Source organism: Cinclus cinclus, chromosome 14 (assembly GCF_963662255.1).
Source record: "Cinclus cinclus chromosome 14, bCinCin1.1, whole genome shotgun sequence".
NCBI classification, from domain to species: Eukaryota; Metazoa; Chordata; class Aves; order Passeriformes; family Cinclidae; genus Cinclus; species Cinclus cinclus.
In genome coordinates, this window is record NC_085059.1 from 11122403 (window position 1) to 11148588 (window position 26186).

Below are 26186 nucleotides of genomic sequence, written 5' to 3' on the forward strand. Positions count from 1 at the left end.
GTGGTACCTTGGCCAACCCAGGAATAAGAGACGGGAAGAGCTGTGTGGCAGTTCCACAGGGTTCTTCATTAGCAGCTTCTGCAAAGGGTGCAGTGACAGCTTCATTCCACTGAACTGGGCAGAAGCAGGGGTTTTTATATAGAAGGTATGGCTTGGCCTAATCATTTAGGGCTGAGGAAATATAACCAATAGTTTTACAAGGAGATAAAAGTGGGGTCCTGAGGTGGGAGAAGGGTCTCTTAGCCCAGTCACCCTGACTAAGCAATTCTTACTTAGGCAATAGCTCTTCAGGGAGGCCTTGAGAGGGGCCCTGCTCCCTCCACAGACCTAAGGATAGAGTTGCCAGAACAATAAAGAACTCTAATGGATACAATAAACATAGAAATCACATGGTCTAAGTGGCAACATCCAAAGACCTGGGGGGTGTGTCAAACATAACAATATACAGGGGTATCTGAGTGCAAGGGTCCAAGAGTGAACGTGAACTGGGAGCACGCCCTTGTAAGTCACCGGTCCTGAACCAACTAAGAACAAGAACCAGAAACATGACCTATTATGGAGAAACTTCATTAACATTCCAACTCCTATGGTCTCAGGTTGATGCCTCCTGCATATGCAGGTGAAGCCACTCCCCTGTCCATCCCCATCAGACCCATTTCCACAGTCTAGAGCTTTACATGAAGGGTCACTCTCTAGAAGTTCTGTACTGTAGGGTAAATCAAGTGTCCGCTGGATTTTCCCACCATACACATCTTAGGAGGGAGCTTTGTTGTGTAGCTGGCTGTGATAACTCCTGTGTTGACTTATTTATATTTGCTTCATGATGTTCAAGTTCATTCTTCCCAAAGCCTTTAATTTTTTTGGAGGGAAGACACTGGCACAAAGTTGCAGGTGTTGACACAAATCATCCATACACTCAGTGACCCTCACTGGGACTTGCCCCAGAGTCTACAAAAAAGAAAAGGGGGATTTTAAGAGCCCATAAAGGCAGCGAAAGCTCAGGTACAAGATTCTTTCTTCCCAATTAACCTACCATGGACCTTCCAGCAATTTCACACACAGCAAACACATGGATGATGCAGCCCCATGCTCCTGCTGGGTGCTGTCCCTCTTTCCCACTGTTATTACTAAACTCCTGCCCAGTTACCCTATCTTGTTGAGTTCTTCTTAAACAGGACAAGTCAGCAACTGCAAAATTAAGCAAGTAAGGCTTATTTTCTTGGTGTGTGTGATGACCCTTGCCGGGTTTGTGTGAGCGACATGGTAGATTAATTTATAATAAAAATTCAACTTTCATATAAATTACATCAGGCGATATAAGTGCTGTGCTCATCTGCCTGAAGGGGCAATGAGGTTTTCTATTACTGCTAAAATGCACAATAGCATTGCTTGGCTGATTTGATTTTATTTTTATATTGTGCTGCCAGTTCAGTTAGAAACATAGGCAAGCTCTGACAATGGCAATAAGGCATCCATCCACCAAAAAACAGGTTTATTCCCCATTCAAACCATGAGGGCACCTAAGAAATCACTGGTCACTTCTGGACACAATGAAGTGTCATGGTAACTTTGAAAAAGGTGAAGTGCATGGATTGACATGTGCCTTTTAATACATTCTTTTGCCCAACTGAAAATGTATTAATTGATCTTTCATACCACCCTTTGGATCTGGAATAGTGATGTCATGTCCATGGCAGAGTAGATCTTTTTACAAAGAACATCCCTGTCTGTCATTCCTATTTGCCTAGCTCATTAAGTTTACAAATCTCTGGAAAAACTGCAGTTTTCACATACTCAGTTAAGATATTGAAGAATTTTTAGAAGTTGTATTAAGTCATGTTTTTGCCTATAGGCCTGGGACACTCCCTGTAATTGTGTCCCTGACAGCAGTGAGTATGGGAGGAAGACTGATGAAGAGGCTTGATTTTTTAGTACTTGATTTTGTGACCTTAAGGATACCCTTTCAGCACAACTTTTTTTGCCATTCCCTTGGATGGATGTGGGGCTGTAGTTTTATTTCCTTTGCCACATGTAGAAGTGACCTAACTTACGTGTTCTGTCTTACCTTTTTTATTATTATAGTTATCTTGCCATGGGACAGGGGCTGAATGCAAGATAAGTTGGGCACAAGTTGATTCTCCTGCTATCTCATTGTCTGCAGTACATAAATCTTGAAAAGTGTGCTTTGAATAGGAAAAGATACCAACTTAATGATACATTTACTCTAACTACAGTTGGGTGTGCACAGAATCCTAATGCCTGCTGCAGACTCTTCATGGAAACAGATGTTGCTCTCTGCTTATAAAGTAAGTTTACTGGCATTAGCTGCCTGTAAGCAGTTTACTCTCTAGAAGATGCATAGAGTACATTAAAATTATCTAATTATTTGTTATCTAATTTAATAGAGAAATGGTCTTGATCTTCAGATATTACACATATATTGTTATATTACAAGGTGCTATGGCAGAGGTCCCTTTCTGAGCTGCTACTGAATAAGAAGAGAAACTTGTACTCACATGTCACAGCAGGCACTGGTAGTCAGAGCACCATGACCTTTCCAGAGAAGCATCCTTAAAAGGACACAGTCCTTTCAGCTCAGCTGGGAGCTGCAAGAGCCTTCTTATGGTGTTCTGCTGAGAACCTTTTTCTTCTGCTGTGAAGAGGTCCAGGGATGAAGACTGACCAGTGAGGGTTGAGGGAGCAGGGTTTCTATGGGAAAGCAGGGGGGCAGGGTAGGGCAACAGGGCCAAATGATCTGAGGGTTCAGGGGCGGAACAAAGGGAGAGGGCAACGGGGTGCAAAGTATCTGCATATAACTGAACAGCATTGTGGGGGAGATTTTGTCTTGCCATAACAAAAAGAGGAGCCTGCCTAAGGGTTACCTCTTCAGGGGAGAGTTGTAAGGTTTTTGCCTTAAGGACTGTCCCTCCAAGAAAGGGCCATGGCCTCTATCAGGCCCTGTGCCTCCACAACTCCCCTTTATTTATTAAAAAAGCTCTTCCCACAGATTATTGTAAACAGTGAATTAAACAGGGAAACATAAGTAGAATAATCAAAATTTTAAATAAAATAAATAAAACATCCTTCAGTTGTTTATGAGATGGTGAATTCCATTCTGTGCTGGAGCCACGGGGATCTTCCAAGTTTGTTGGGTGAGTCAGGGAACCACGTGCAGGGCTCTGATACCTCAGGACTTGTCTTAATTAGTTTCACCAGAGATGCACTGTGGCACAGCTTGTCTGCTTCCCTGTTTGAATTGACAGTTGCCCAGGTCCAGGTTCATGGCCCAGCCTGCCAAAGGGGAGCCACATCCTCTCGCCCAGCATCAGGTTGAAGTGGGAATATAAACAGAAATTGTTCCTTTTCTGGGTAAGGGAAGGGAATATTTTTTTTTTCTTTTTCCGATACCTTTTGTGATTCCCTTTCACATTCACACACAGACATATCTAGAGATGGGCTGCAACAGCCTTACCAGGGAGAATTCACTGGGCTCTGGCTTTTATTTACAGATACTTTGCTGTGCATCCCTGTCCCTCTGCCTGCTCACCTGTCACCAGACACAGTGCTGCTGTTTCCAGCAGCCCAGCTGGCCCTGGAGATCCCTTTGCTGTGACATCTCTGATGTGCCCCTTATCACAAGGTCCATCTCGTGCTGGGTCCCTGCAGAGACTTTGCAGCAAAGGGCAAAAGGAATGCACCAAGATGAGTCCAGCCTTTGCCTCTGTAGGCTTAGATGATGGCTAAAATGGTGTTTATTTACTAATATTTAACTAATTCTCCTCTCCACATATAACAGACCTTTTCTGCTTTCAAGCTCTCAACCTTTTCTCTCCTGCTCTCAGCTCCTGGCTCTTGAATTGAGGTGAAGGAGGCTGGGTCCATCATTGGGGTTGCTCCACAAACCATGATCAGTGTGGGGTGAGAGGGGGCTTGGTTTGGAGGAGAAAGTCCCACTTGCTTGATGAGAACAAGTGAGCCGTCTTCCTATTGTTATGCTAATACCTTACCCTGTAATTTTCTGAGTCATTATGACAAATAGCTCATGCTGATGTCAGTCATTTCCCCAAGGATCTCTCAGCTCTCCAGCCAGCATGTAGCAAGCTGCAAGTAGTATTTAAAAATGAAAAATCACAGGTGTTTTCTGGATGTCATCCAAACAAAGGAGCATGGATTTCAGGCAGAAATCAAATCAGACCACATGGAAAGATCTCCCTGAACACCCCAGACAGTCAACAGATGGTAGTTATGACATTATGAGTCAACCTGCACACCTGGGAAACCATGGCCAGGAGCAGCAGAAGAATACATTTAAATTAAGTCTTCTATAAGATCTTTTAATAAGGAAGAGCTGAAACAGCAGAAATGCTTTGCCACAGACTTTGGTGCTGTAGGAGAAATAAAGAACATTTTTTGCTGCATGCCATGTCCTGCCTGCTAAATGTAATGATAATCCATATAATCTTTGGAGACCCACTTGATTTTCTATCTATCTATCTATCTATCTATCTATCTATCTATCTATCTATCTATCTGTCTGTCTGTCTGTCTGTCTGTCTGTCTATCTATCTATCTATCTATCTATGCCATTATTAAACTACAGTAATGGTTTTTATTGGAGTCTACCAGAGGAGCATTCTGGAATGGATCTTTTGAGGTTATGTTAGCTGTAGTTAATTTTGCATTGTCTTTATCAGTTTATTCAGTTCTGTGCCTAATTTTCTCCAGATGTTGAGGAAGTCCTGTATTTTCTCCTTATCCCTCTCCCCATCTTACAACCACATTAATATATCCTTAGCAATATTCTTATGTCTTTGGTTAAGCCCTCTGGATAAATATAATTTATGTAGCCTTCACTGACACTATCTATTTCTGATGATGGAGAAATGAATAATGTAGTTATGAGAGAAGCTTACTCATGGGTTACCTGTAACTCTGAGTGAGTGCATAAATGCTACTCTGTGTTGGATCCAGGGCTGGCATGAACAAAAATTTCCAAAATTGAATATTTGAATGTTTGGGTAGATGCTTACTGATTATCCAGCTTCTTTTCCCAGCCAAAATGTAGCTGCTCATAAAAACAGCATGAAAATCTGAAAATGTATATATAAAATGGCAGAAACATGGGAGGTTTTTATTAGGAAACAAAATAGTAAATATTATTTACATAAGGATTATATATTGAGACATGGCCCTTTGCTGCTTCTTTTCCTTTGCAGTGACTATGGTTCAAATTCATGTGTTATTTGTGAAAACTGTCACAAGGTAATTTGGCTTTAATAAAGCAAGAAATACAAATCCTACATTTGTAGGAGAGTAGTTTGTGTTTGGCTTGGCAAAAATAGCAGCACAGAAACTGTGGTCTTGAATTTTAATGGACCTTGTTAATGAAAACTAAATATTTTAGTCATATATTCTTTTGGGTTCATTTAAACAGCAGATAGCCTAAGGATTGCAGAAAGACATAATATGATAAATTAGGCTAGGTCAAAGAGGAGAAATTATTTTAAATTAATACAAACATCTAATTTGTCTGGACTTCTAATGAATTGAAATGGCAATATTACTAGAGTTGACAGCAATGTATATTCTATTAAATTCAGTAAATTCTATACTAAACTTTCCTTAATTTTTCCTATTCCTTTTCATGTGTTTATACATTATATCACTGTAGTGAGACTCACTCCACTGAAGTGGAACCATTTTTCCTCTCCTAGGGGTACCTATGGACCACCTTTGGTTTCAGTCACACACACACACCCCCTTCCTGGTGACTGATGAGTCTTTGAGACCCCCACATGCCTCATGCAGTGCAGGACCCCAGGTTTCCCCCTTGGTGCCACAGCTCATGTGTTCTTTCAGCTTCCAGCTCCAGACACAGTTCCACCCAGTCATAAAGTTCATGGAGCATATATTTTTGCTCTGAGGTAAAAGGACTGCAAACTCCTGAAGATGGCATATTCACTTTATTGATCTGGGAGCAGGCAGCCTAGACCCAGGGCACAGCTGACATAGAGTTTTCAGCAAACTCACAGCATGCTCTAGATCATCTCAGCCTTCTCAAGGAGGTGTGAAAAGAAGTGTAAATCTTTCCATCTGTCAATTCCACCTATCACTTGGGAAGTTCTTGGCAATGGTCTGAAGGGTTTCATGAGCAAGTTGTGCTACACAACCAGAATCCATGAGCTACCTCTCTCCTGCAACACCACGAATACATTACTTGCCCCTATTGAGCAGTAATGCACATTATCACATGAGCCAGTTTGCATTAACACTGTTGCCACTGCAGCCCCTGATTTATCAGTCAAGGTGTGGTTTTCAGTGATATTTATAGCCTGGCTTAATAGTGTGTCTGTTTTATCTTTGCTGCAGATGATAATTCAGGGATTTGCTTAGCTGACTCAAAGAAACACTTGGAAACCACAGCTGGTGGGTTTGATTTGATTGCTGTAAGGATTTAAATAAACACAAACTGATTCTGTATCATTGCATGATGTTGTGTGATTGACTGTATCAACCTTCCTCCTGCTTTGGTGACATTTTTAAGGATGTTTGACACAAATTTGGTTATAGTTTCTAAAACCTGTGCTTTATTCAGAGTCATAAAATCACAGAATCATTTAGGTTGAAAAAGACCTCTAAGATCATCTGGTCCAACCATTAACCCAGCACTGCCAAGACCACCACTAAGCCATGTCCCCGGATGCCACATCTACATGCTTTTTTAGTCCCTCCAAGGATGGTGCACTCCAAGTTTCTCTGGCAACCTATGACAGTTCCTTGCCACCCTCACAGGTGATTATTTCTTTCTAATAACTAATTGAACCCTGCCCCCTATTTGTTGGAAGCAATTCCCCCCTGTGGCATGTTAGGAGTCAGCCTATAGCTGTAACTGCAGTAAAGCCAGTACCCTGCTGCCCTTTTTCCTCCCACTTGCCCTCTGCTATGTCTGGAAAAGTAGTGGATGAGCTTCCAGTGGACGAAGTGTTGTGTCATTTGCATGATGGTTTTTACTCTCAGACTTTCTTTTCCTGCTAACTTGCTGACACCTACCAGTGCTGTCACAGACCAATGTAAGAACCATAGCTATAGAATATTTGTTAGAGCATCCCAATATCCCTGAGCCAACAGGGCCTCAAACAGGAAAAGAAGTGTGTTTGTTGACCATTAACACAAACTGACTGTTAACACAAACTGTTACTTGTGCTGATGTTTACAGCATGATTCATTGCGGCTTGAATGTGTTGACTATCTTCGTAATTTCTCCTTGAATAATTTTACTGCCATATGGGATGCTGCAGACCTCGAGTTTCTGGCTTTGCACACAACCCCTCTGCACATTAACAAGACTCACTTGATGAGCAGTGAACAACCTCCACATCCCTGGGATGAAGCCCATGATTTCTGCTGATGTGGTTCAAGGAGGGATGGGTTTTTAACGTCCAACCTATTATGAGAAGCACTCAGGAGTGGTGATGGTCCTGCTGACACAGTCCCTGTGCTCCCACATGCACCTCTGTGGGGGTTCAGGACTCTACAGACCTTGGGGCAGGGCACATAGAACAGCCTGTGTTGGTGAAAGGAGGTTTTAGAATACAGAGAGGATTTTAGCCTCTAAAGCTGTCAAACTGAGTGTTTTCATCAACACTGATTTAAGCTTCTAAAGTAAAATACTGTTCTAGAAAATGAGCCATCTTAACCCTGTTATACAGGGAAGCTTAGGAAATTTTTCCAAAAGCTCCTGGCCTTTACCATTAAGCCTTAATGCAAAACTTAATCTCTAGCAGTATCTGCTGCAGTTAATACTGTTGACAAACCAGGCTGTCTTTCAGTCCAGATTTCATGTCTTAATTAAATGGAATTTGTTTCATCAAAGAGTCCTTGTCAAAAGTGGAATATTTTTGCCTTAGGACTATTACAAAGATTATATTAGACATACTGATAATTAGCAATCTGTGTCTCAGCATTACATGTAAAGACAGACTAATTTTTCTCAAGTCAAAATTATAATTATAAATTAAATACATAGACATGTCCAGCTAATCTTAAATATAAACCCATAGAGTGGTAGTACAATGTGCTTGAGAACACCAGGAGCTCACCCTATTGATTGTAGAAGAAGTTCTGACAGCAGAACCAGCTGTGGAGGGACTGGTGCCAGGTGTGGTGATAGCTGGTTGCACCAGGGGAAGTTTGGATTGGATGTTAGGGAATATTTCTTCATGAAAGAGGTTGTCAAGCCCTGGAACAGGCTGCCCAGGGCAGTGGTGGAGACACCATCCCTGGAGGGATTTTACAGACATGTAGATGTGGCACTTAGGGACATGGTTTAGTGGTAGTAGGGTGAAGGAATGGTTTGGCTTAATGTTCTATCTGCCTTATTGGTGTTAGAAATTGCTACCCATGGGGGTTTTTGCCAGTGTAGTCCACATGGGAGGGAAGAAAGGGCAATGCCATGCAAATGCATCCCATTCCTCCATTAAAAATAGGGATTATGGAAAAATTAAGATATAAAAAAAAATAAATTTTAAAAGATCACATGAAAGTTATTATGCTTGAGAAAATGCCTTGCCTTGAGAGAATAAAATATACTTAACAAATCATAAAGAAGTCAATGTATCTACTGTACTGAAACAATTTTACAGAGAAAAAATACTAAGTAATTTTGGCCCCAGGACAAAGCTGGCATCCTATGTGCCAATGGTAGGATGCCAAACCCAGCCATCTTCAAAGCTGAAGTTGTGTTTTACACAGAGCTGACTTTGTGCTGAGCAAGGTCCCTGCTGCCGAGGGAGCAGGGCTGGCTGGCACTTGCTATCTGAGTCAGCATGGGGCATCTTCCTGGTGGAATTCAGCTGTGCTCGACACAGCATGCAATGCTGTCTGCACTGGGGTTTGATGTGCTCATGGTCTGGAGAAAGAGATCAAGCTGAAGCTGAGCTGTCTGGCAGGAGATGTACCATTACACATCAATCACTAGAAAGAAAAGGGGAATGAGGAATGGGTTGCCCAGAGAAGATTTGGTTGCCCTATCAGGGCCAGGTTGGACAGGGTTTGGAGCAGCCTGGTCTAGTGGAAGGTGTCCCAGCCCATGGCAGGGGGTTGGAACGAGATGAGCTTTAAGGTCCCTTCCCACACAATTTGCTATGATTCTATGATAATAAGCCAGTAGTTAGCCTCTCTTTGTGGTCCATCAACTCTTAAGACATCAACATTTTGGACACTGTTTTAAAGTAATTATATTGGATTCAGTGTGAAACTAAGAGTGAAACCCAAGGTAACACTCCAAATACAGAGGAATATAATACAGCAGCTAATATGGAACTATCTGCAAAACAGGGCTGATGTCCAGCTGAGGAAAATTCATTGTTAATGCTCGGAACACCTTCGACAGGTACAGGAGGTGCTGGCCTGCAGGAGCAACTGTGCCAAATAGGATGAGGATTAAAAGTAGGAAATAGAACAGTTGTTCAAAAACTCCTATCACTCCAAAGTCCTAGCCAATGCCTTATTTGAAGAAAAAAAAAAGGGAGATGCCAGCCTGGTTCTCCTGCCTCTCCCAGCCCAGCTCTTGCTTTGCCAGCCCTCAAAGCAAATCCTCTGAAGAAATGATGAGCTTTCCTCGATAGAAACCCCAGTTTCTGAAAGCCCATTAACAGTGAGTTTACTGTAGCCTTAAGTAAAACATTAAAAACTCTCCCTCTGCAATACTCCTTGCAGCAAAATCATCTCTGGGTAACTCCACACCCTGCTTTGCTGTGCCTACAGGTGATTGCAGTGCCAGCTGTGTTTACACTCTCTTTTAAGAATAGCTGGAGAGCACGCAGCTCCTGGGCTGGGAGTTGATGTGGCCATCGGGCCATGCCTGGCATTACCTGTGTGCAACAGTGGGAGAAACCTGTGCTAACCTAGGAACTGGAGCTACGCTTCTGGAAATGCCAGTGGTCTGACCTTTGGAATTTGGGATGCTGTTTGTTTGATTTAGTGCTTGTCTTGTTTACGAGGCACAGCTGGCTCTCTGCCCTTGCTGTGCTCACTGCCTTCATCTGATGGCTTTGGACAAATGTCAAAGACTCCATAGACTGCTGAAGGTTAGTGCTGAAGTGCTTAATTTAAACAAGCCTGCCTCTTGGATGTAGCAGTTTGCTTGGTAGGAACACCACACCAGGACTCTTTTTGTTTTTATTTTTGTTTTCTTCTAAAGTTAGTATTGTGAACTAGATTTTTTTTTCTTTTTCATGCATTTTCAGCTACAAACATTTGGAAAATATGACCCACAATCCTCATATTTCCTAAACTCAAGACATGGCATGCAAGAACCTTTTGTGCCATTAAGATGAGTTTCCACCTTTTTTCATGATTTTCTGGAATTTGGGACAAATAAAATCACAAGGGAAAAAACCCCAAAGATGGAAAGCTTGTTTAATAGCCAGTCACATCTGTGAGGACTCTTAAGTCACCTGAGCATCCTGTGCCAAGGTGCTGAGGATCATTAACAGCTGGGCTGCATGGTGATGACTTTTTGCTGTCACAGAACTGAGTAATGGGCATTAATTTAGCTGGTGCAGAGAGTAGATTGGGCCAAGAACTTAACAAATAGCACTGGTCCTGCCCAAACCATCCTGCTCTGCTTGTACAGGCTGTAAATCTCTCTGCACTGTTCTGGACAGCCAGAATTGTGAGTATTTTGGCCAAAGCATTAAGCTGGGCTGGACAGCCAGCTCACATTGCATGGGATAAAAAAATAAATTAATAATGTCAGGTCTGTATTTGCAGCCCCTTCATCAGATGGCCCCAGCCCAGGCTCAGCTCAGCCCCCATCACTCATGCATGACCCACAGGTCAGCACCTTTGCATTTTGGGGGGCATCCTGATTTCTAGCAGACATGAGCAGAAGTAAGATTCCTACCTGCCTGTCACTGATCTCTGTTTTCAGGCTTACTAAAAAAAAAAACTTTATAGCCTTGATATTTTATTCTTTTAGAAACAAGTGTTAATAAAATAACCAAACAAACCCCCAACCCTCTTGTTGGAGGCAGGTTAAAAAAGAGTGACATTTCAGGTGTGTTTTCCCTCCACTAGCAGAGAGGAGCAGTCCATTCCTGGGCTTCCAGTGCTGGGCGGGGAATTCGCCTGGTCTTCAACACCACACACCATCACACCTTCTTGTATATAAAAGAAATACATGAGTTTTCCTGGTCTCCAGATGGAGAGATGTCCCTGTGTTTCATTTCAGACTACTTCAAAAAGTTAACAAGGGAAAGAATATAAATAAAATTCCCTTTCTGCAGAAGTGGTTGGGGAACTTGGCAGCAGCCAAGTGAGAGGGACACCACAGTGACTGTCAAGAGGTGTGCCCACATCATGTCTGAAGCACCTCGTGCACAGGTGCACAAAGGGGAAAGGAGGTGTGAAACGTGGATTGTGGATGTTCCATCCCTGGCAGTGTTTAAGGCCAGATTGGATGGGGCTTGGAGCAATCTGTTCTAGCGGAAGGCGTCCCTGCCCATGGCAGGGCTTGGAACAAGATGAGTCTAAAGTCTCCTCCAACTCAAACCATTCTCTGATGGTTAACTCTAGCAACAACAGCTAATGTTGTGGCAGCCCATGACTAGCAGAGGGGATGCACTTCTGTAGGTTGGAGGGGAGCTTGCCAGGCTGGGGAAAATGAGCTCTAGTGAGCAAATAGCAGCACTGGAAGAGCCAACTGTAAGATTGATCACTGTTTTCCATAACTTAACCATGCTATAGGGGCTTTGGGCTTTTTGGTTTGTATTTTGTCGGCCCATGAGAAAATGTGCAAAGCAGTGAGTCAGGTGATTGCTGCTGTTTTCAGATGGGAATCCAATACAGAAAGCCAGTGCTGCTGCATGCCTTACATAATGCACTTTGTTAAGAAAAGCAGGATTTACCTTCAGGTCTTCTAAGAAAGCAATTACTGGAGAGTGAGGCGCCGAGTCATAAGGGTACATGGCAGATTGGGAAATCCTTGGGTCCTGGGGGGGGTCAGTGAAGGGTGTCACCTATACCTGTAACCTGAGAGACAGTCATAAAGCCTTGTACAGGGAGGGAAAAAGGTGGTCTTAGGGAAAAAAAATACAAAGGCATTATGGCATGCCCACATCTTTTATGAATAACCAGATTATTGCACACGTCTCCCCAGACTCTATTCCTGTGTTCCTGTTCGTTTTGTTGACCTGCTGTAGGGTCATACAGGGAATTAGCCATTATCTCCTTACAGAATTGAGATCTTGACCTGTTTTATTTATGTTTCTTGTTTTACACAGCATCCAGCCCTCTACCAGGCACTCTGGCAATTAAGACCTAATCATGGTATAAATCAGTAAGTACCTGTCAACAGGTCACCAGGACTGGTGTTCCTCTTGGGCAAAGATGTGTTCGTGGAAGTCAATGTGGCAAAATGGCCCAAGGCCTTCAAGGCAGAGTATTTTTCAATAGCCCCTCATGAAGTCTCTTTTACAGGGGGAACAAATCCAGCCTGTCAGTTCCCATCCCCCACCCATTCTGCAGACAAGCCCATCAAAATATTTTGGTACTTTTGTTGATTTTCTTTAGTGATATATATATGTGTATATATATATGTAAAGTATTAAATGATAAGAGTATGTTTACCATCACAGATTCCAAATAAGCGAATTGTGAGTTGTGCTTCTAGTTTAAAAGTGGATGGTTTCTGAACAGGCACTTCCATTCAGAAAGTGAAAATATTGAGGGAAATACTAAGACAAAACAGCTTTTCTATCATACTGCTGTTTAACCTCAGTGATGAAAGGCAAGTGCATCTGATCTTGGCATGGGAGTCTTAGTAGCAACCAAGGATTATTTTTCCCATTATTCTAGTGTCAGAACATCCTACTCACATATGATTGTGAAGGATAATGAAAAGGTCATTAATTAAATTTAGATCAATTACAATGATTAATTAATAATTTAGTAACTAGGATTAAATGTGAATTGGCGGGGAACCAAAATTATAGTGAAAGAAATTGCCCACAAGAAAATATGGTCTCTTTTTGACAGAGTTGAAAGGCAAATATGAGTTGAAAGATTTTTTTGAGTATATATAAAATTTCTGTGTCAAAAAAAAAAGAAGAATAACAAATGTGCAGCACTTTAATGTCAGATTTGACTGTCATTGGAACTGTTCACAGGTAGTGTGGACAATCTAAATTATACTTCATTTTCTAAATATGATATATAACCATTAGGATACTTTAGAAAAACATATCACCAGAACTTGGGCTGGAGAAGGAACAAGGGGAACATCTTTGGAAGGTCCAAGTGGGAATTTTTTCAATGGAATGCTATTCCAATACTTTGCAACAAACAGGAAAAAGTGGGGTCTGTTACACATCTTTCACAGCCTATATATAAACCAGCCTCAAGAATATTTACCTGAACATACATATACAGTTGTTTGGTTTTTTATAATATTCTTAAAAAATAATATTTGCTTGATCTATGACACAATTAATGTCTCTATAGGGAAAACTTAACACAGGCAGAATAAAATACTCAAGTCATCATAGAAGGTAACATGAGAGCAGTGTTTGGCCTTGGTGAAATACATTTAGGATGGCTGCAATGAATAGATACAGCTTTGTTCAAGAAAGGAGCTGTGCATATTTAAAGGTACTTACGAAGCTGGTCTTCTCCTTTCTTTGACATGGGATATCTTTCCTAATGGGATGAGTACAAAATCATGGGCACCATGCATTGCTAAAGGAAGGCTATGCCCATCTGTTTTACATGTCTGTGTTGCAGTGATGAAAGAGTCTCTTCTAACCCCTATGGCTCATAAGTGAAAGAAATGTAGGATTCAGCATATGGGTGTTGAAGGACAATTTCAAGGACTTAATGTTTAATGAATTCATATGATTCAGCTCCCTTTCTTCATGTGTTGGAACAGATTTTTATATTCTCTATAGAACTGAAATGGTGTGAAATACTTCAGATCTAGAGCCATGCTAAAATGCTGGTCTTCTGATAAAGTTAAACATTTCAAGCGAAGATTGTCAGTGTTATTCTGTATCCTTCTTTCTTAAAATCCCTCTATGTGTGTTGTGGAATGGGTGACTTTAAGCAACTGTTGAGGAAAATAATTCTGACACCACTACCTATCACTGCACATGTTCAAGGCCAGCTTTCTACAGGCTCTGGGCAACAAGGTCCTTGACAAACCAGGCTGGATCTTTCCAGAGGCCAGTGAGTGGTTCCAGTGCTACTGATATATACCTGCAGAGAGGTTTCACCCACCTGAAGATCCCATTTTCCAAGTGATGGTTACAGCTGCTTGGATGGCACCACTTCTTGCCTGGCTCTGCTGCCACAGCTGCTTTTGCTCTCGTTACTTCATGGTGATAGATATAGAAAGTCAGAAAAATGCAAACAGAAAAGTTTTTTATATCTTCCAAGTGTGAAAATAAATGGCTGTATGTTTTTACGGGAACTCGACTGAAATTTCTCAATGCCAGCTGTTGCATTCTTGGACAATTAACTGCTTTTGCATTAATGTCTTTGCTCATACCTAAAAGATAATTGACTATAAACAAGTGTACTATAAATAGAAAGAAAAAAAAAAAACACAAAGAAAAATTGTTTCCTGGTTGTTCTGAAAAGAAATAGGCAAATTAAAGCTATGACTAGAAAACGAGTTTTCTATTAAAAATAACCTCTGTTATTTTAACTGTTATTTTATGAAGAATGAAGTGATTCCAGTGCTCCTAAATATTTAATGAGACAAAACAATGATTTCCAGAAGTGTTGTTGTCTCTTGTGGGAATAGCCATAATGAATTCTCTGCCTGCAAAGAGTAGATTTTGCATATTGTTCCCGAACTGACCACACTGAGCTGTTGAAAGACTAATGCTGCCTTCTCAACAAAATTGTTTACATAAACTGACTTCCCCTGTCAGTTTTTTCCAGCTTTTTCCAGGCCTGGATGCGTAATGGCCTGGATATTTCATGGCAAATTTCTCAAAAACGATCGCACAAACATGCACTGGAAGAGTGCATCATCCCATTGCCTTCAGTAGGACCAAGAGCAAAATGAAGCGCAGAAGCAAGGGAGGTGACAGTTACTATTTCTGTGATGCCTCCTTCAGAAATCACATCAGCAAATCCTCTCAAAGCCATCCTGCAGAGAAAACTGATCAGTTTTCATTAAATCACTCTCCTAGGTTTCTCTGGGTTGAAAACTCCTCAGTAAACTGATGCTTACTTTGTCTCATCATCCAAAGGGGAATGAATATTCAAAGGTGAGTAGTCCTCACTACTGCTGTCTCCCTGTGCTGGGGTGGGGTAGTTAGAACATCCAGCAGGCAGGGGATGCAGGAAAGAAAAATGATTCTTGGGCATAACATAAAAGCTCCTCAGTACGAAAAGTCAAAATCTGTTTTGTTCTACAGAATTATTAGGTTTCGTGGCTTGTATGATATCTCAGTGGAGATATTATTTGCTTCCCAGCATTTTTCTCATAACCACAAATCATACCCATAAATAAAAACATCCCTTCAAAACCACTTTCTATTAGCAGAGCATACCTTATATTATAAAACTTGCAAGTAGACCAGTGTTGTACCATGAAGCCTATACAGTGTTTTTTGTCTTTTTCTTGTTTTCCCAGTGTAAAAATATACAATGCTACTGCTCATTTCCTGCAGTGTAAAGGTCCAATTGGTCCTTGCCTGCTGAAGACTACTGCTGCCCTTTCATACCTCCCCAACCCAGACCACTGTGTTACCCCTCCTTATACCTGAAACCTCACAGCGCAATGTATTTTGCCTCCCATTTATAACAAACAAGGAATCTTTAGCTGGTGTAATGAGATACTGTCCAAATAATCCACTGTCTTTCATAATTCTGTTGTGGCTGCTCCAGGGCCAGTCTTTGGATGTGATAGGGTCTTTTAAATTCTTCAGTACATTCATTCTCCCCGTTGACAGCTCTACAAAAAGCACATCTGTTTGCAAATGTGAAGCAGCATATATATAGTACTGATTGCCTTCAGTGAAAGAGGGTTGAAATGTCAGATCAGATACGTGTATGTTTGTTTTTAAGTCATACATCAACTTGATTTCCCCTCGGACAGTTAGAGCCTGGACTCTGATCCTGCCGCTGCCTTCGTCCGCGCTGATGAGATAGCGCCCATCAGGGGACACGTGCGGCGTGCCCGACACGTCACCGTTGGGGCCGACGATGGCGTCGCTGACGCTGTCGATGATGAGCTGCAGTGACGTGGCCGCCGAGTGGTTCCTCCTGCACTGCACGAAGTAGTAGCCACCCAGGTGCGTGTACGCCATGGCCTGAGGCACGCAGCTGTAGGCTTTGAGGTTGATGGTCTTGATGTGGGTCACCGTTTCCAGGTCAATCTTGTGAACCATGTGTTCTGACTGGTTAAAAATGAAGCCAAACCTGAAACAGAAGACAAGACACTGAAGGCACCTCTGGAGACATGGTGACATGCTTGCGCAAAGTCAGCAGAATTAGGAACATTTTATTCTGTTGGTTTTGGAAACATGTGAAATAATGCTGTCTCTTTTTGTAAGAAATGTCTTTTATTGCTTCTAAAACATCCTAGAAGGAGGGGTAATTTCAGTTCAAATTAGCAACCTCCTGATCCTGGAAATTTGAATATGTACTTAGCTGTTTGAATCTTCAAGAGCCAAAGTCGTTTATTGGGAAGATCAATTTCTACAGAAATTATATCAAGGTTTGGGTGTTCAGGAGGTTTAACACTGTCTGAGATTACAGTAGTGAAATTCTATATATACTCAAGCATTCAATCTCAAAATACAAAAGCATTCAAAATAAAGCATATTGCTGCCAAGTTGGGGTCGGAATGTAACTATATGTAATAAATATAGTTGTGTACAATATAATGTATAACCACTGAATGAAGACCATATCTAATCTCATCTCTTAACTGACAGCACCAGAGGGAAACTGTGGAACCACTGCAGGAGATGGCAAACCTGCAGTGCAGAGCAGACTCTTAAAAACCATCCTGCCAGCCCAGGGAAGGTGGAAAACATTTACTGAGGAACATAACCAGGGTGCCCCTAAAGATAAAGGGTCTTTATTTTCTGTCTCATGACAGGCAAAAAACAGTGAGCAGAGGATAAATTTTCTGTAAAAGATATATGCTGCAGCACATCTGACCTTTGTTGAAGACAAGAAAAGGTCAAGAATAGCCAAGAAAGGTTTCTGCTTAATTTGACAGGTAGCCCTTAGAAACAGCCTGTTTGTGTACTGCTGGATTCACTGATACTGACTTATAAAAACTAATTTTACATCGAGTATTTTTTCACCCATTCAATGCAGACAGAGGGAAATGAAGTGAGTGCTTTGTGTTGTATCTCTTCCTCAAAAGATGTAAAATTGCCTTTTGAAATGTGGAGGACAATGTGCTTCTGTGCAGATAATACATACTTTGTTTGAAACACTAGGTTTATTTCTTTATTCTTAATCCATCTGCCAATGAGACACCCAGTAATGATTTCTAAAGAAGGAGCCAATGTAGTGTGTGATCCCACGAAAATCACTGTGTCTTTCATTTCCCCATTATACTCACATACATTAGAGACTTCACAAAATATCTGCAGTTGAGAGTTGTAGTGCACTGTGTGTGTGGAAATTGGATATGACACTTGTATTTAACCTGGATGAATGCATTTTAATTTTAAAAAGTTCTTTCCCTTACAGCTTCTCCCCCCCCCCCCCCCCCCAAAAAAACAACCTTCCTTAATACTTGCCCAAATGCCTTAAGAAGTTAAGAAATGTTTATCATAAATGGTCAGGATATATTTTATGGGCCCACAGTTGCAGAAAAGACTCAGTCCTTGCATGAAATCTGTGATCTGAAATCTCTAATTAAACCTTGTTCTTGGAGAGTTTTTAATAGACATCAGTCTACCCCTGGAACTAATAAAAATGGATGTATTTCTAGATCCATCTGGATCCATCTAAAATAAGAGGCAGCTGAAACACATATTCAGGAGTATTTGCATACAAATATTATTTGGCTCATGGAAGAAATTGCTTAAATGTTCACCTTCCTGGGAAATGTTGGTACTGCCATTTATTGTTTCTGAATGGAGAATTTAGAACATCATCTCAATGAGTCACATTAGCCTGCAAGGAATTATTTTTTTTGTGCTGAGGGTGAGAGAGAACAGACAAAGATCTGGCCCTGAAAAAAGGCAACAGGAAATCATGGACAGCATTTGCAACTTTGCACACAGAAAAAATATAAACAATAATCTATATTTACAATTTCAGCCAACTAATCACACTGAAGCAAAAGGGCAATTGAATAAACAAGAATATGTAACTGTTCCACTTTCCTGTCTTTGAATCCAATTCTCACCTCAGCTCAGGCTTTAACATTCAGTAGAGTCATCTACCTCCTGGCAGTGCTATTAGTCATAATGAAATTGTGAAAGAAAACTGGAAATATGAAGTAGAGAGAAATTGCAAATGACAGCCATGAGGCATGCATAATTATTTTGTGTTTCAGCAGGCAAAATTATTTATTTTGGAACAGATTCAACATACAATCATTTAAGTGTAACCTCTTCTCTCTCGGCGTTTCCTGCAGGAAACCTAAGATGATTCTAAAGAGTTACATCATGCTTTTTGAGTGTTTAACTCAGTTAAACTATAGAGAGGACAGAAGATGGTTTAATAGTTGTTATGCTATAACATGGAAAGAATAGTATAAATTGTTGTGCAGCTATTATAAATTTTGATAATGTTAATGGGAGGCTTCCTGTGTCTGCTGGGAAGCAGCCAGTATTACTCCAGGTTATTAGTATGTTAGTTACACAACCTCATTAACCACTACATCACATTAACATTCAAAACTGATCGTTCATGGAGGGGGTTTTTTTTTATGTGCAGTGCATATAATTTTTCTGCTCCAGCCATAAACTCCATGCAGAGATCCAATACTTGAACAAGTTGGAAACGTGAAAGAACCACATCTTATGCTTCAGGCAAAGTATACTTTTACCACTTCAAGCAATATATCCTTTGTGGAGACCCTAAAAGGCAGTCCCTAGTTAGGGAGACACAAAAGGGTTCTCTCATAGCAAACCCTGTTCTGTAATGCCAGTGTACCCCTGTTCTGTTCCTTTGGTAGGCCCGTGCCCCCTTCCCTGTTCCTCAGTCTTTCAGTCACTCTCACCCTGTTTCCCCACTGGTTCCCATGCCCTAACCCTATCCTTGTGCCACCCCCATGTCCCCAGGTAATTGGTCTCTGATGCTCTCCCTGCCCCAAAGACCAAGGTACTTAAACCTAGACCCTCACCAGGAGTCTGCCCTTTGCCTTTGCTTCTAACCCCAGACCATCCACATGTGTGGCTTAAATAAACATCTCTGTGGAACCCATGCAAAAGCCCTTCCTGCTTCTTCACCTGCTGCCATCTCAACAGATACCCAGGTCACAACAATCCTTGACACAGATTTCTTCCCAGATCTGTAGAGGAGACGAATCCCTCTGCAGATATCCCTGTGAGGGCCCTCTGGCACTTCCTTTGAGATAAGAAAAACTACTTGCTTAGAATGATTCATGTTAGAAAAAATGCAAGCTCTTCTTATCTTTTTAGAATATTATTGGTTAGGTTTGATTCTTTATAATTGGTTGTCCCTAACAAAGAAAGATAATTTACTTGGCCAAAATGTGTTAACCCTGTTTTCCATTGGTTTACTTGTGATCCCCCCAAACCCTATAAAAGTACATGTGTGATCCCCCATCTTTGGATTTGTAGCCTGACCCCTTCAGGGACGATAATAAAGCCTGTGGAAAAAGTCTGAGCTGCTCTCCCAGTCTTTTTACGCTGGCTGGAAAGTAAGGTTTCTGTGAGAAACCATGAAGCTAAGTGCCTGAAAGGCCAGCACTCACAAACCTTGGAACTGTCCCCTGCCCAAGAACAACAGGAAAAAGTTACACAGATCCACAAGTTTTGTGGCAAGGAAGGTGATTTTTGGGCCATCAAATTCCTGGCACAAGTAAGCCAGGGCAGAGTGCCATAAGCTGCAAGGAGGAATGGCTGACTAAGGTGAGGTTTGAATACCTGTACATGGTCTAAGGGAAGCCCAGGATTGTTTCTTGCTGTCTTATTGATTAGCTGAATAACTACTGGCAACTTCCTCAACCATTTCTCCATTTCATGTGTGAAAATGGGGATAAATATAGTTAAGATTCATCACAAATTCATTCATTCATTCATTCATTCATTCATTCATTCATTCATTCACTCATTAATTCATTCACTCATTAGTTCCTTCATTTGTATCTGCAAAGTGCTTTAAGGTTAGGAGAAAGGAGCAGTATGGTCACCACTATTCTTCATTAAAATAATTTCTCACCTGACATGATTAATAATAAGATTTGTAGGTGGTATAAAAAAATCATCTACTCCTTCAAAAGGTGTGTGGATAACATGCGGATCCTCCCCAGTGCTCGCCTCTGGAATTACCTACAATAAATACACACAGGGTTGAGCACAGGATAAACTCTGAGTAAGGCAGAAAGGTAAATACAGATTAAAGACATGCATGGTACCGAGGGGCTCTTTCCAGGGTGTAGTAGACTCAATTGACTTCAAAACACCGTTTGGTGCATTTGTCTTGCAAAAGTGTGCTAGCAAGTAGTATTTGAGGCTTGACATTTGTAAGGTAAGTACATGACTTTCATAAGTTGTTTACATCTTGAGAAAGAACAGTCAAGCAGGAGCTGAAGCAGTATGACAACACTAGAACCATAATGATTTATCCCCCACTGTCTAAAACAAACATTTACTTCATGGACATATTTATTAATCTCACTTAAATGCACAGTGATAATTTACCACCCTGAAGGATCAAACACTAACTCACAACAGTTAATTATCACTTTGAAGGAGAAAAACTGCTCATCCATTTATATAAAGTCCAGGGAGAAGTGCCCTTTGGCTGTCCCCTGGTCCTGTCCTCCAGCACAGCACAGATCTCCATGGACAGGGGAACACACTGTTCCAGAAAGAAGTTTTCAAAAATTAAAATGTTAAACACTCAAATTGTTTGCTGAGTTTAAGATGACTTTAGTCCATTCATTAGGACCTTCTGCTGCTCTAATCTGTAGCAGTTGTTGCTTTGAATTGATAGCTACATAATTAAAGACCTGCTAAATCCCTAAAAGATTTCCTTCAGACAGCTGTTCTGCTCATGCCATTTAGATTTCTTCCAATTAGATTGCTCAAGAAGGATGCCCACCCTAGCACAGCGCTTTCAAGAGGCAAGACATTTGCTTCCAACAAGCCAGTAATGGCCAAACAGCAGCATCCTGTTAGTTGGTTGCACAGGCAGTTTGATATATACCTGACTTCCAGTTTGATATATACCTGACTTCCAGAGAACGAGTGGAAATTTATATCAACCTCTGCAGCAGCAACTTCATTAAAAAAAGATATTTATTGCATGTCTGCAACCAAACACTGCAGGTTTTAAGAAGGAACTTTGCTCAGTTAGTCATTGCCCACCTTTTGGGAGAGAAGGTCAGAAAAAAGAAAGGATCTGCTGCTGCTGATGCTAATCTCACCTCTACGTGTGTAACTACACATCATAAAGATAACAGAAAGGACTATCTGAGTCCTGGAGCCTTCTAACAAGTTTCCAACTGTGCAGATGGTGTGTTCTCCCTAATAATGACGTGCTTGTGCCATCTCTCCTTTAATTACAGAAGCTTCTCACAGCTGGATGGAAGAAAGTAAGTCAGAAAGAGTAAAAAGAGTCCATTTTGTATCCTTATAAGCTGTACAGGAAATTCGCATTCCCGAGTAAGACAACCTGGTGCTGCTGCCCTGGAACCCTTCATTTATATGCCTCCATTCTGGTTCTGGCATCTTTTCCTGAAATTGTGTGTGATGAGTAGCTGGTCCAGTTTTTATTATTGACTGTCAGCACTGGATGGAGCATGTGGATGGTGGGGATGGCTCACCCCATCTTCATGGGGCAGTATTTCCAGCGGAAGCCTTGGGTAGCCCCACAATTAATGTAGACTCCAATTTGTTGTTTTTTAGGTCAGAAAGCACAGCCCCCCTTCTTCTCCGCCTGTTGGGGAATGCTTTAATGTAGACTTAGCAGCAAACACCTCTGGCAGAAGAAGTATTCATATGACACCTGTTTCCAGAAAGGTTGGGCAGCAAGAAAACAGCTACCAGAGAATGGGATGTCTGGATGGATCAAATCACATCCATCAACTGGTGTCAAGTCTGTCATACAACATACAGCAGCAGAAAAGTGCACCACTAGGTGGCTATTCTCCCTGTTCTCTGTACTTTCAACAGAACAGCACATCTGCCAAGGTGATCCAGATGTGGAAGCTAATTTAGTTGTTCTAACTCGTGCAGTGCTGTGTGCCAGTGTCACTGTGGGTCTGGTGGTGCTGATCATGGAGGAGTTCCATGGATATAACTAGCACCCCTGCAGTGGAGTCACTAACATCCAAATAACACAATTTGTCCCTGAACTTTTACTTCTGTTATTTATTTATTTATTTACTCATTTATTTATTTTTATTTTTTTGTTTTTTTGATGCCCTAGAGAGGCTCTTTTTGCATTTTACTGTGAGAGAATCACAGAGTGACAAAATTGTTAAGGACAGAAAAGCCTTCTAAGATCATTGAGTCCAACTACTTCCCCAGCACTGCCAAGCCCACCACTGAACTATGCCCCCAAGTGTCACATCTACAGGTATTTTCAATCCTTCCAGGGACAGTGACTCCACCATTGCCCTTGGCATCCTGTTCCAGGGCTTGAGAAAGTTATCAGTGAAGACATTTTTCCTAATACCAACCTAAACCTAAACCTCCCCTGGCATAACTTTAAGCCATTTCCTCTTGTCCTCTCACTTGTTACGTGGGAGGAAAAACTGACTTCTATCTGGCTCCAACCTTCCTTCAGGGAATTGTAGAGACTGACTGAGCTTCTTCAGCTGCTTCTCATCAGATTTGTGCTCCAGACCCTTCCCCAGCTCTGTTGCCCTTCTCTGGACACATCCCAGCATCTCAAAGTCTGTCTTGTTGTGAGAGCCCAAAACTGAACCCAGGATTTGAGGTGCTTCACCAGTGCTACAGAGCACAGCAATCTTGTCCTGCTCACAGCCAACTGCCAGTCCTTGTTGTATAACTTCACGGCACTTGGCTCTCTCACCAGTCTTAAAACAAAACAGATTTGGCACAAAGCAGCCCTGCTGTCAGCCTGTGGCACAGTCATTGCTCAAAACCAAATTAAGCAGCAGGAAAAATATGTAAGGCTGGACAGAGGAGGGATGAATAAAACACACTGGATATGCAAATGAAACAGCAGCTTTATATCCAGGCCATTAAATGCTGTTAATTACCTGAAACACACCAGCCCCCAGTGTGTTATCACTGATACTGAGCCCAGGAGAAGCAAAGTGTAAGGACTTACCTGCAGTGTGGGTGATGATTGCCTCATATCCCCCCAGCTGAGCACCCACACTTGGTCATGGGACTTGTCGTAATGTAATTTGGTTGGTAATGGGTCCACATCCAAGAACTAAAAAAAACCCAGAGAGAGTTATTTACACAGTGACCCAAATGTACATGACAAATACCACATCAGTTCACTGCAGGAATTCTCATGCACCACTGTTATGTTCACTGTGAAGCTTTGTCTTCAAATCAAATGGGGGATCAGCAGCAATTGAAAAAATTAGCTGTTTATTGCCATTTTCACTCCATCTTATGCTGTTTGTTACTTATAGCCAGTAGATCAAGGGCCAATTTCTGTCTGAATTGTATCCACACCAGCTCCAAGCTGCTTAGAACCCAGGCAGCTAAGACAGGAATTCATCCCAGTGTTATTTTACCAGACTCACTGTAAGCTTGGCTGCAGAAGCAGCCCTGAGACTGTGATCTCCAACCCACAGAGGAGTTTATTCCTGCCATTGAGCTTAGAAAACAGTGAACCCCATGTGATCCCACTGGTGAAAGCAACATAAGTCCAGCTCTTTAGTGACCAGCAGATCTTTGCCCAGAAAATCCACTGGGAAAAATCTGATTTTTTGTCCTGTATCAAGTCTTTTGCCATTAGTGAATAATATGTTCACTTGTAAGTACCTGTATTGCTTTTTGAGTCTCGATATCAATTATCATTACTCTGTTATGCTTTGGCTGTGTCACATAAATGTACTTGTCTCTGACATTGACCGCTGAAGCCCAGAGGCAGGACTGAGTGTCTTCACCTTCCACTCTAGGACAGATCTCCTCCTGAGGGGTTAAAATATGAAAAGGTTTAATTTTTACAAGTTCCGGACCATGTGCACTGGGAATCTTAGCCTTGTAAACTGCAGGAAAAAATCCCTGGGGATTCCATTAGGATGATATTTCTCCCCTTTCTTTCCTGGAAAACATGAAATAATTAATTTATCAGGTACCACACTTCAGCCTGGCTCTATGCAATGACATTGAACAGCTGGAGCTCTTGCAAACTTGCATTGAATTTAAATAACCACAGAGCCTATGGATCGATCTTTTGAATCACACTGTGGTTCATCAAGACTTGCAGTGCTGTCAGCATTTATTAGCAACAAATATCACACTGTGCTTTGAAAAAACAGTGATTTACATTAATTGAGTCACTGCTTTATATTTTTTATAAAGTCTTCATTTTCTGCAGAGGAGAGTATGCTCTAAAACATCTGTGCTCAAGGAAACAGATGCAAAACAAGCAGGATCCTACAGGTATAGAAACTTCCCCTGTTCAAAAGGAACCATATTCTGCTGCTTTGGGCCAAATTCTGTTCACAGCTTCTGATGACATATTTTGTCTCTGATCCTCTACTCACTGAGTCCTGTGCAGAACTGGTACAGCTACCCTGAGTTTGAAGAGTCACTTTTGGTCTCACCAACAACTCTCTGAACGTTTTCTACTCCTCATCGCTCTTCCTCTGTCAAGATGATTTATTTGAAAGAGCATTTGTGTGGGACCAGGCTGTGGGGAGGAAATGGGGTAAAAAATGAGAATGAACATATATAAAATTCATTGATTTTAGATCATATATTGCGTAATATTAAATAATGGCCCAACCTACCTAAGGGAAATGTGATTGGAGCTATATCAGAGCTTGTTCAGGGGAAGAGGAGGTACAACAACGTCAACACTGTCTGCATTGGAGGAATGGAATGGAATGGAATGGAATGGAATGGAATGGAATGGAATAGAATAGAATAGAATAGAATAGAATAGAATAGAATAGAATAGAATAGAATAGAATAGAACAGAACAGAATATCCTGAGTTGGAAGGGACCTACACCGTGTGCAACAATTATGGATAGAAGGCTGTTGTCTCTAAGCAGCACAGCTCTGCTGGCTGAGTGTCTTGGTGGAGATCATGAGTAAGGGTTGAAGATACAAGACTCAGTAACTAGGCTGCATCTTCCTTTCTGTTCCTCCAGCCAGGCTGGGAATCTATGCTACAAGCTAAAAGATGATACAAAAGCTCAGGCTTGGGCTTCCAGCAGCCATTCATGCAGTCAGGCACCTGCCAGCCTCCACACTGCCCTCCTCATCCTCAGCTCTCACAACACAGCTTCCATCCAAGCCAAGGGGAGCAGGGAAGGGTCACCAGTCTTTCTGCTACAGGTCTCAGCTGCATCTGCTCCACCTGCTTTTGTACCCTCTAATAGCAAATGACGCAACCTTTTTTGTAGATCCACTCCTGAAGTTGGGCTGGTGTCACTGTCTGTGTAGCAAACACTCCAGATAGTAAAAGGGAAAAGGGAGGAAAAAAAGTCAATCCCTCCCTTTGAAATCTGTAGGAATTCCTCAGAGGCACCTCTGAAGAGCAGCCAAGTGATGTTAAAAATCCCTCTTATGCACACCAGTGTGCTGAAATTATTTCCTTAAGTGCCCTCTCTGTTTTTTTCTTTTCGATCTGTTTCTGCAGGACCATTTCTTCAATATTTACAATTCTTCAGAAAAGAAACACAGGATTTCTGTCGTTATAAAGCTTAGGTGTGGCTTAATAGTATTAAGTCCATGGTAAGGACTAGCCTTGGGGTGAGCATCAGTCTGGACTTCTCCTAAGGTATATTAAAATCTAGTGGAAAAAAAACCAAACAGTATCAACCACAAATTTATTGAGATTTAGAAAATACTT

At 41.6% G+C, this 26186-nt stretch overlaps 1 protein-coding gene across 1 annotated transcript in view; it reads right to left on the bottom strand.

Annotated features, from left to right (window-relative positions):
- Positions 1–15728: 15728 nt before the first annotated feature.
- FSTL4 (follistatin like 4) overlaps positions 15729–26186 on the bottom strand; it is a 210344-nt gene continuing 199886 nt past the window's right edge. Inside the window, exons 12-15 of the mRNA XM_062502164.1 lie at positions 24144–24293; positions 23473–23580; positions 20389–20498; positions 15729–16431 (exon numbers count right to left, since the gene is read on the bottom strand). Of these exons, the coding sequence (XP_062358148.1) occupies positions 15729–16431; positions 20389–20498; positions 23473–23580; positions 24144–24293 (1071 nt within the window). The remainder of the gene's footprint in view (positions 16432–20388; positions 20499–23472; positions 23581–24143; positions 24294–26186) is intronic.